The sequence below is a fragment of the Lipotes vexillifer genome, unplaced genomic scaffold (genome assembly GCF_000442215.2).
Source record: "Lipotes vexillifer unplaced genomic scaffold, Lipotes_vexillifer_v1.1 scaffold311, whole genome shotgun sequence".
NCBI classification, from domain to species: Eukaryota; Metazoa; Chordata; class Mammalia; order Artiodactyla; family Lipotidae; genus Lipotes; species Lipotes vexillifer.
The window spans coordinates 485134-496107 of record NW_006791012.1 but is presented as its reverse complement, the minus strand read 5'-3'; the positions used below and the strand labels follow the sequence as shown (position 1 = coordinate 496107).

The 10974-nt window shown below is 48.7% G+C and overlaps 1 protein-coding gene across 1 annotated transcript in view; it reads left to right on the top strand.

Moving 5' to 3' along the window:
• Positions 1–2650: 2650 nt before the first annotated feature.
• The window catches only part of PROKR1 (prokineticin receptor 1), a 9783-nt gene continuing 1459 nt past the window's right edge, over positions 2651–10974 (top strand). Inside the window, exon 1 of the mRNA XM_007464084.1 lies at positions 2651–3135. Within this exon, the coding sequence (XP_007464146.1) occupies positions 2651–3135 (485 nt within the window). The remainder of the gene's footprint in view (positions 3136–10974) is intronic.

The following is a 10974-nucleotide window of genomic DNA, read 5'->3' as shown; positions in this document are numbered from 1 at the left end:
GCGTTCTCCCAGGGAAGTTGTCCCTGGATCCTGGGACCCTGGCAGTGGCGGGGTGGACAAGCTCCCGGGGGGGGGGGGGGGGGGGGGTTGGTGGCCACGCCGAGGAGCCGCGGTCCTCTGATCTGCGGCGGCGAGAGCGCAACTCCCGCACAGCCCAGCCGGGAAAGAGCCCCGAGCAGAGGAGGGAGAGAGGGGACCCGTGCTCTTCCTATGGGCCTCTGGGAGCAGCGACTCGTGTCCCCGGACCCGGAATAAAGAGCTCAGGACCTTGTCCGCCCGGCGCCGGGATGCCGCAGGTACGGGGCGCGCCCTCCGGGGCGATGCTCCGAGGACTCCACGCGGCAGCGGCCGCCAGGGCGCGGGGGCTTTTGAGTGGGGAGGGGGCTTTTCAAGAGACTCGCACTCGTGCTCATTTCTGCAGGGGACCCGGTCTGTCCCCTCCTTCTGTCCTTAGGCGTAGCCTCTGAGGCTCCGAGGACAAAGTTGGGAGCAGGCTTATCAGCAGAGGCTGCAAAGAGATGCTTTGCAGCAGAGGCTGCAAAGAGATGCTTCCAGAGATGGGAAGGTCTGGCCAGGGGGCAGTCCCCAAACGCAGGGGCTCCAGAGGACACCGGGTGACAGTGGGGTTCCTTCTGGGGAGGTGAGAATGAAGGAGAAAAAGAGATCGCAGGACAATTTCTCCCCAAATCCCAAATCTCCTAACACCCGGTCTCCCCAAGAAGTTTTTATGCTCTTTCTTTTTAAAACATGACTTTGAGCCTTCCAGGTAGCGAGCTTGCAGGGTCCCTCTCCAGAGGTGGCGCGCCTCGGAGACCCACAGGGCCTGAGAGGGGCGAGGACTGTGTCACGCGTTGGACTGCATCCTTCCTGCCTGGGTGGCAAGCCTGGCCCCCTCTGACCTTTCCGCTCTGGGTTCTGCTTCACACAGGATAGCAGCAAAGGGCAGGGCCTGAGAGGGGCAGGACGGATGCTCAGAGGAGGAAAAAACTCTGCGAAAAATGGAGAGGAAGTGTTGGGGGAAAGACGGGGGACTGGGGCTGGGCCTCCCTGTGCAGAGGGACTTTAGTTCTACCCCCAAAGGCAGGCTCCAGACATGTCACCTTTGAGGGATGTGGGCAGCATGCTCTCCTGAGGGTCCTAGGAGTCTTCCTTGTGTCTCCCTTTCCCAGGAACCTCAGGCTTCTACACTTGCCCTCCCTCTCTGGATTTCCTGCCCTCTGTGGAGCTCTCCAGACCCCAGCCCTCTTCTTACATCCCTGGCCTGATGTTTGCAGGCTCTGGGAGGGACTGGGTCTGCAGGGAGAGGGAAGGGGACATGGGGATTCTGGCTCCCTCTTGGTTCTCCATCCCCATCGGTGCAGGTGACAACCCCCTCCTGGTACCCCAGCCCCATCATCTGGGTCAGGAGTGCCCTCCTCTTCCTTGGAGCTGACCGGGGAGGCCTGGGTCCTCACTAGTAGTTCCTTGCAGTCCTAGGATGTAACACCCTCCCTCTCCAGGGACCTCCATGCTTTACAGACATCACTGATCTCTTGCCTGGAGGATGTTGAAACTCTGAGAGCTCAGGCTGTTTATCTCAGGACACACAACCAGCCAAGGAAGGATTTTGTTCCAGAGTCCCCTTTCTAAGCCACTCAATGATTAGGCTGGGACTTCACTCTTGCAGCCTCTGTGTGGGGACAGGACTTGGTAAATGCTGTGCCTGGCTTCTAGGGTCACATCAGACTTGGAAGTAGGAACAGGAAACCTAGTGAGGAGAGGGGAAGGTGGCTGCTGCATAGGCTCTGATTTTAAAGCAGTGTTTTGCCAGAAGGAAAGAAGCATGGAGAGGAGTCAGGCCTGTCTCAAAGTCTTCCCTCTTCAGTGGAATTCAGAATTTTTTTGTTTGTTTGTTTTTGCGGTACGCGGGCCTCTCACTGTTGTGGCCTCTCCCGTTGCGGAGCACAGGCTCCGGACGCGCAGGCTCAGCGGCCATGGCTCACGGGCCCAGCCGCTCCGCGGCATGTGGGATCTTCCCGGACCGGGGCACGAACCCGTGTCCCCCGCATCAGCAGGCGGACTCTCAACCACTGCGCCAACAGGGAAGCCCCAGAATAATTTTTTAAGCTACAGAATGGGACAATTCCACAAGGACAGAGTTCAGGCTGTCAGGACAAGGAATAGGGTTTGGAGCAGGTCACTCTGGTTCTCTTTAGCCTCCCACACTCCTAACTTTGGTCCCTGAGAAAAAGTGCAACATTCAGAATCTTCAGTGGAACTGAAATAAACTGAGTTAGCGCTTGTTTGTCTCTGTAGCAATCTAACCTTCCCTGAATGAGTGGGTATGTGGTTTTGATTCCTTTGTTTTCTTTCCCTGGTTCCTTTATTTCCACTCCATCACCTGTTCACTCTGGGCAGGTGGCTAAATGGGTCAGCTTAGTTTATAGAATGGTTTTAAATTTGGCCAGGTTCACTTACAAATGTAGCCAATTGTTTGTATGTCTTTCAAAGGCTTAGGATGGAGCTTGGATACTGGACCCCAAGGACCCTTGCAGGGACAATCTGACTCATTAAGGGAAAGCTGAGTATCAGCAGAAAGGGGAGACCTCAGCCTAACGACATCTCCCCAGAGGAATTCCCAGGAGTGTTGCTCAAGGCTTTACCTGGCCAGATGGAGGTCGACATGGGGGTCATGGATGAGAATGCCACAGACACCTCAACCAACTATTTTTCTCTGCTTGACCCCCATGGAACCCGAGCTGCTTTCTTCCCATTCAACTTCAGCTATGGCGACTATGATATGCCCTTGGATGAAGATGAGGATGTGACCAATTCCCGGACCTTCTTTGCTGCCAAAATTGTCATTGGCATGGCGCTGGTGGGCATCATGCTGGTTTGTGGTATTGGCAACTTTATCTTCATCGTGGCCCTGGCCCGCTACAAGAAGCTACGCAGCCTCACCAATCTGCTCATCGCCAACCTGGCCATCTCTGATTTCTTGGTGGCTGTTGTCTGCTGCCCCTTCGAGATGGACTACTACGTGGTACGCCAGCTCTCCTGGGAGCATGGCCACGTGCTGTGCGCCTCCGTCAACTACCTGCGCACTGTCTCTCTCTACGTCTCCACGAACGCCCTGCTGGCCATCGCCATCGACAGGTGAGTGAGGGGTGGGGACAATGAAGGAAGGGGCAGTTGTGATTGATGAGAGGTGTCTGTATTCCCCAGAGCTGTGGATGCGTGGGGGCCCAAAGGTGGCCCATTTATTGAACAGTGAAAAGAGTTCTAGTTTTCCAGCAGTAAGCAGGCAGGAGGTAGTGGAGCCCCCTAGAGTTGGGCAGCAGGAAGACTTTTGATCCCTCTGTTATGGACATGCTCCTAGATGTTGTATCTGTCCGAGGTCTAGAGGTAGGCAGCTCCCAGGAGGTGCGGAGGGACAAGTTTAAGTTTCAGGCAGTTACCTCCTGAGTCAACTTGGAAATCTTGAGGGAGGTTTCTATCTCATCAAGACATCCTCTACTGAAACGTGATGCACCTACAAACACCAGTTGATTTTTTTTATTGTTATGATGATTTTTTAAAATTTTATTTTATATTGGGTATAGTTGATTAACAATGTTAACACCGGTTGATTTTAAATAACGTTGAGGGATTTGTTCTAAAAAACAAACAAAACAAAACAAAACAAAAAGGAGACCTATGCTTACCTACTCTTTTTTGGTGTTGCAGTAATCAGTTGCCTGCTTTTCATACGTTAGTGTACAACAGTACAGAAGAGCTGTTTCTAGTAATGATAAATAAAATCAGTAAGAGCAGCCTATGCAAATCTTTCCTATGTTATCTTTAGGCTTTTTTTTTTTTTTTTTTTTTTTTTTTTTTTGCGGTACGCGGGCCTCTCACTGTTGTGGCCTCTCCCGTTGCGGAGCACAGGCTCCGGACGCGCAGGCTCAGCGGCCATGGCTCACGGGCCCAGCCACTCCGCGGCATGTGGGATCTTCCCAGACCGGGGCACGAACCCGTGTCCCCCGCATCGGCAGGCGGACTCCCAACCACTGCGCCACCAGGGAAGCCCTAGGCTTTTTATTTAGTATAATCTCCTGTGCTAATGGGCCAGAGTAGTTTTTGTTCCCTTGGGACAATTTTGCAGGCTTCTGTGCCCAAAGTTGGACTCTTGTTACAAAACACCTTGTTGCAGTCCAGAGACAGTTACCCTGAGGCTCTAATCGGGCCTCTGTGTACTTGGATCTGCACAGCCCGTCTCTCTCTCTTAACCCAGAGAGCCTGAAGCATAGATGATCTCTGTGTCCCATGGCCTCAGGGCTCTGGTGGCGTTCAGCTCCCTCCCCCCCTCAATCAGGACACCCCAGGACAGTGTTCCGGGGAGGAACACAGCAAATAGAGCCCAATTTCTGAAGCCATCAGTGGGACGACCAGGGGTAGAGTACCTAGACATAGACCACTCCCAAGGGCAGAGGGTTGAAAAGGAGCCTGGCCTTAAAACCTAGGAGGATATTGGAATTAGCACATTAAACGGCCCTCGGTTTGTCACCCATAGAAGGTGTCCAGAGGTGTCATCCCTGCGCAAGGCTTGGCCAAGCTCTTCCACATGAGTCACGAAGCCCCCAAGGTGTTCTGTCCACCCAGGAACGGACCCTGGGTGAATCTGTTGAAGGAACAGGAGGGGGACAGTCAAGCAGAGTATCTGCCCCCCAAGTTCCCTTCACAGCTGTTGAGGAAGATCTCCAGGGACCTTGTCTCTGAACTTTTCTGAAAGTGGAAGCTGCCACCATCCCTCTTAGCACATGAACAGGACAAAACATATGGGGTTATTTCCTGAAGTTTCACTCTGGCAAGACAGTTTTTCACAGAAGGTGCTCTCAGCCACTGGAAGTGGGGTAGGTAGGTGCCTGCTGCGGGGTGGGACCCTGCTCCCTGGGTGAGACCCATTTTACCATGGAGGGGGCTACTTGTAGATAGGGGTAACCCTGCAGGAAGAAATGGCTTCAAGGGGAATGGGAGCCAGGACAAAATCAGGGCATTGGGCTATTCTGAACATGTAAGAGGTAATATCTATGTCAATCAATCCACCTCCATCTACTGAACTCTTTCAAACTCATATTCGCCTTTCATATGAAACTCAGCTTGTCTGTAATATTGCAGGCATTTCTCGTACGGTGGGTATGTTAATCGGGAACGTACTTTGCATCGGCTATTGTTTAGAGTGGGGTTGTGATTGGAAACTTGACCCTAGACACTGGGTTTGACTTTGTTAGTTTTAGGCAACTAATTTTTGTCTTGATATAACAAATATGGCCACAGTTATAAAAATATCTATAGTTTTGTTTAATGAAATTTCTGTAGGAAAAGTGTGAGCAGTTAGTCTGCCTGGGTTTAAACTCCTACTGCACCACTTATTAGCTGCAGGGCCTTGTGTGTGTTAGTTGACCCTTCTCTGCCTCAATTTTCTCATGTATAAAATGGGAATAATTAGAAAACCTAATGTATTGGGTTGCTTTGAGGATGAAATGAAATAATACATGGAATTATTTAGAACAATGCTTAAAACATTAATAAACAGCGGATGTTATGCTTTGTAAATTAACCCTTAAAGGAACAACAAAACCAGATAAACTAATGACTATTTCCGATTGGCTAACCTCTTTGATTTCATGATAGTGATTGTTTTTGTGATGTGATTAAAGAAATAATGATACAAAGTTTCTAAGAAACACAGCTCTCAAGATATAGTAGAACAGAACTATTTATCTCCCACCCGTTCTCTGTTTCTACTATTGGTTCCATGGTTCTCCCAGGCATCTAAGCTCAAAAGTCCCCTCTGTCCTGGCTGCTCTCTCCCTTTCTCCAGCATTCACTTAATTCCAAGGCCCTGACAATCCCCTCCCACACCCGGCCCAACCTCCCCACTGCTCACCCAGAGCTGAATTATCACAGTCTCCTCTTGGTCTTCTTGTGGCCAGTGTCTCTCAGCTCCACCCCTCTGCCAACCCTGCTCCCTCACAATCCATCCTAAGCATTCATTCATTCACACAATGCATTTTTTTTTTTTTTTTTTGTACGCGCGTCTCTCACTGCTGTGGCCTCTCCCGTTGCAGAGCACAGGCTCCGGACGCGCAGGCTCAGCGGCCATGGTTCACGGGCCCAGCCGCTCCACGGCAAGTGGGATCTTCCCGGACCGGGGCACGAACCTGCGTCCCCTGCATCGGCAGGCGGACTCTCAACCATTGCGCCACCAGGGAAGCCCCAACACACAATGCATTTTTATAGAGAGACTACAAAGTTACAAATACTATTTCAAGCACTGGTGATACGATGGTGAATAAGCAAAAAAGCTCCTTGTGCTGATGGAGCTTGATGGAGAGAGAACAGTCAGGCAAGCAACCAAGGAAAGTAATTTCAGAGTCTGAGCAAAAACAAATAAACATAACCTATAATGGAAAAGAATCCGATAAACAAATACATACATGTATAACTGAATCACTTTGCTGTACACCTGAAACTAACACAGTATTGTAAATTAACTATTCTTCAATAAAACAAACAAACACGCAAGCAAACACCGAGAGTGACCAAGGGTGGGAGATGCTCTAGGTGGGAATCAGGAAAAGTGTCTCTGAGAAGATATTTGAACAGACCTCTGAATGATGGGGGAAAAAAACTGGCCTTGTAAAGACTGGGAAAGAGCATTCCAGACAAAGAGAATTCTAAGTGCAAAGGCTTCGAGACGGGAGCAAACCTGAGGGTTCTAGGAATAGCGAGAAGGGTCCCATGCCCAGGGGAAGAAAGCAAGACTGCAGCCAAATTAATCTTCTGCCTCATACAGCCCCCCCAACCCCCGCTCCTGCTCAAAAGACCTCTAACAACGCTACTGTATACAAAATATGGCTGGAATCTTTTCATCTGCTTTTCCACCATTTTATTATCGAGCTCCAGACTGCCTGCCCGTCTCATGCTGGGTAAACACATTGATGTCCTGTTCTCCAGAAAAGGTTGCAATCTTTTTGAGAACTGTCACCATGGCTTATGACATTTCTGTTCATCCAGTGCTAGGTATTTGCCGAAGGTGAAGTTTTACTAAGATCCTAGGTGCCCAGAATTCACAGACAGCAAAAGGTTATAAAAGAAGAAAGGCATGGGGCTTCCTTGGTGGCGCAGTGGTTGAGAGTCCGCCTGCCGATGCAGGGGACACAGGTTCGTGCCCCGGTCCGGGAGGATCTCACATGCTGCGGAGCGGCTGGGCCCATGAGCCATGGCCGCTGGGCCTGCGCGTCCGGAGCCTGTGCTCCACAACGGGAGAGGCCACAGCAGTGAGAGGCCCGCGTAACGCAAAAAAAAAAAAGAAGTAAGGCATGATCCCTGCTCTTGGGAAGCTTACCATCCAGAGTGCGGGGGAGGAGTGAGAACTAACATAGGAAAGTTAGGGGATAAGTAAAGGGTCAGTTTGAAATGAAATTTAGAGAAGGGGGAGATTGTGGCGTAACAGAATAATCAGAGGAGTCTTCATTCAGGAGACAGACTTTTTACTGGCTTTCAACAAATGATGATCAGCAAGGAGAAAAAAGGATTGCCAAGAGGGTAGGTAGAACTGTGTTTGCAAAAGCGGAGAGGTGAGAATGCTTGAGGTGACAGTGAGGTCTGGGGAGCGGGGGCAGGGATGGGGGACAGGGCAAGGAATGTAAAAGGGTAGAGATCAGAAAGAATAGAGTCCTGTTCTAGATCACAAAATCTAGGCACAGGGAGTCAGACCTGAGGGTAGCAGGGAACTGCAAAAGATCCTCAGAGGACTCTGTCCCCCGGGGTCTGGGTTTCTTCTTTGATGTGGAGACACCTGCACTGTCCTAGGGGTATATCTTTTGGATCTCAGGCACATGGGGCACTGGGGTCCCTCCTTTTTTTTATGCAGAATCCAGGGGAAGCTGGCCAGTCTGCCTGCCTGTTGGCAGCTCTCTTGTACTGTCTGGACGAGGCAGTACAAGGGACAGCACTCAGCCTTCGGAAGCCCAAATGCTTCCTGGTGAGCTTATTGGTTGGGGCTGGTTGGCCCAAAAAGCAGGTTGTACATTTGCTACCCATCCCATGAGCCGCCTAGTAGCTACTGTGACCGCCACTTCCGTGATTAGAGCTGGGGCTGAGTCCTGGGGCAGAGAGGGAGCTCAAATGCTCTTTGCTTAATCACCCAGTCCACTGACATCACACAGTTAGTGGCTGGACATTTCTTTGTCCAGCAGCCTTCATTCTTTGTTCTCTGGGAAATGCTGACTCTTAAAGTGGATCTGGACCTGAACCACTGTAGTGGTAGACACGCTACAATGCCAAGCGCATATTCCTAAGGAAAGTAGCTGCCAATCGCCCGACTCCTTTTTGGAACATCAATAGGTCGAAACTGACTATGATGAAAAGAACAGAGGGGCTGCCAGGATGCCAGAAGGGCAGGAGGAAGGGATATTGCTTGCCCTGGTTTGAAAAGGAAGGAACAATTGGCGTATTGGCGAGCCCACTGGATTTGGAGTAAGATCCGGATGGGTCTGCATCATGGTTCTGTCGATTACTAGCTGCGTGGCTTTTGACAGGTTATTTAACTTCTTCAGACCTCAGTTTGCTCTTCTGTAAGGTGGGCATCTTTGCTCCCTTACCTATTCAAATGAGTTGGGGTTATCTAATGAGAATGTGGATTTGAAAACGCTCTGTAAATTCTAAGTTGCTTTACAAAGTCAAGCAACTATTACTAATAATGGAGTTCTGAGCCTAGCATACCCAAGGCTGGTGGCAATCCTTGAAACAGTTTTCTGCAATTTGCCTATTGGTTAATGTATTTGGAAGACCTCTTGCACAGCTCCTGGTGCTAACTTTGGGGATGGAGGTGGGGTGATGTCAGGATGAACTTACTATCTGATGGGCAATCACAGATTAATTTTGATGTAAAGATTAGTAAATCCAATAAAATAGGTCCAATAAAATAGAAAGTAGCATAGTACTTGCAAATGCAGTATTTTCCAATAACAGGTGAAAGAAAATTGCTTGCTATACAGAATAGCTCTAAAAATACATTTTAGGATACTAAGAGTTTTTTCTTGTACATTAATAGCCTATTGTTTATGTGCAGTGTCTCACTGGAGCTTCACAGTATCTCTGTGAGCCTGGTAAGGCACTTGATATTCCCATGTCACAGATGAGGAAATTGAGTCCTCATGGCTAAGAAAATGAAAAATTCGCATAGCAAGTTTGTGGCAAAGCTGGAGTAGATTCTTGGTCTTCTAGATCAGCATTCTCCCCTGCATGTTCATTGGAAAAACACTCTGAGTTTGAAAATATCATAAAGACTTGGGAAATTACTAGTGGGAAAAGAAGGAATAGAATCATATAGTGAACGTTCATACAGCAAGGAGTTATGAATACAGAAATATACTTTGAGAGAGTAATCAACAGAACATGGTGGGGTAGATAGAGAGGGAGAGAGCTGGTGAGAGCAAAAGCTCTAAACTCTTAGTTTTCGTTATGATTCAGAGCAGGTTTGTGCCCTCCATACAGCAAGAGTGGCGTGGTCTTCATGTGCACTGACAAAAGCATTGCCAACACCCTGCAGACATTCCCATTTCACCCTCAGCATCCACCCTGGGAGACTGGCGAGTGCCAGGGATTGTTGCTGGTGGCGGAGCATGAAAAGCAGCCAGATGGGCGACCGGAGGGTGGACCCAACCCATCCAACTTCATCTAACTGCTGGTAGCTACAAGAGAGCAGAAGTCTGTGCCACTGAACTCTCCATATGACACTCAGTGGGGTTGGCTGTCTGTGTTGTGGGAAGGACAGACAAAAAAAAAAAAAAAAAAAGAATGACCCTCCTCTTCCAGTCAGAATCCCAAGTAAGATGGCCTCAAAGGGATCGGCTGCGAAGGGAACAGAATTGTTTTGCTTTCCTTCAAGCCTCTGTCACGGTTGCCCTTGGCTTTCCCAGGGATAAGCTGTGGGCACGTGAGGATGTGTTTATTTCCAGCGTTGATTAGTCATTCCTTCCCACTTCACTTGCCATCTTTCTCCTTCTCCTGCTTCCACCCCCTGCCACACACAGAACGTCTTCCAGGAAGCCAGAGCTCTCTGCCTAAGTATGTGCACTCTCTCTGGGACGAAGGCTTTCATACTGCACGAATGACTCACATCCCCCGGAAAATGCTCTCTCTTGTTTTCTGGACAACTGTGGTAACAGCAGTGTGGTTTTAAGGGAAAGAACAAATGCAATATCTTTTACTGTCTGTTGCTTTGTGGTTCAAAAAACAAGTTCGTGTATATTCTCAATCGATTTTCACATCAACCATGTGAGATAGGGTTAAATGTTTTCTGTCGAGAGTCCTGTGGTATTTGACCTTGAGAAAGTCACTCATCTCTCACTGAGCTCCATTTTTCAACCTGAAAAATAAGATAAATGGTCACATGCTTTTCCTCCAACTTTACATGCAGAGCAATGTTTTTAAAAATGTGGAATGAAGGCAAAACTTTGCCCACTGTTTCTATCAGAGAGGGCAACTCCTCCCAACAACTCTTTAGAATTATCAGGTCCTTTTAGCTCTAAGCTGTGGGGTAATTAGGATGAATGGCCCTGAAAACAGGAAGGACCTGGGAACAGTGCCAGTCTAGAAACCGAAAGGAGATGTTATTACTACATTTAATAATAATAGTTACCATTTATTGAGTATATACCATGTTTTAAACTGTGCCAGAAATTGTGTCTATATTGGCACATTTAATCTTTAAAAACAAACAAACACAAAAACTTTTGCAGATAAGGAAATTGAGATTCAGAGAGACTAAACATAACTTGCCTGTCCTGGGCATATATCCAGACAAAACTCTAATTCGAAAAGATACATGCACCCCTATGTTCACAGCAGCACTATTCACAATAGCCAAGACATGGAAACAACCTAAATGTCCATTGAGAGATGAATGGATAAAGAAGATGTGGTATATATATATATATATATATA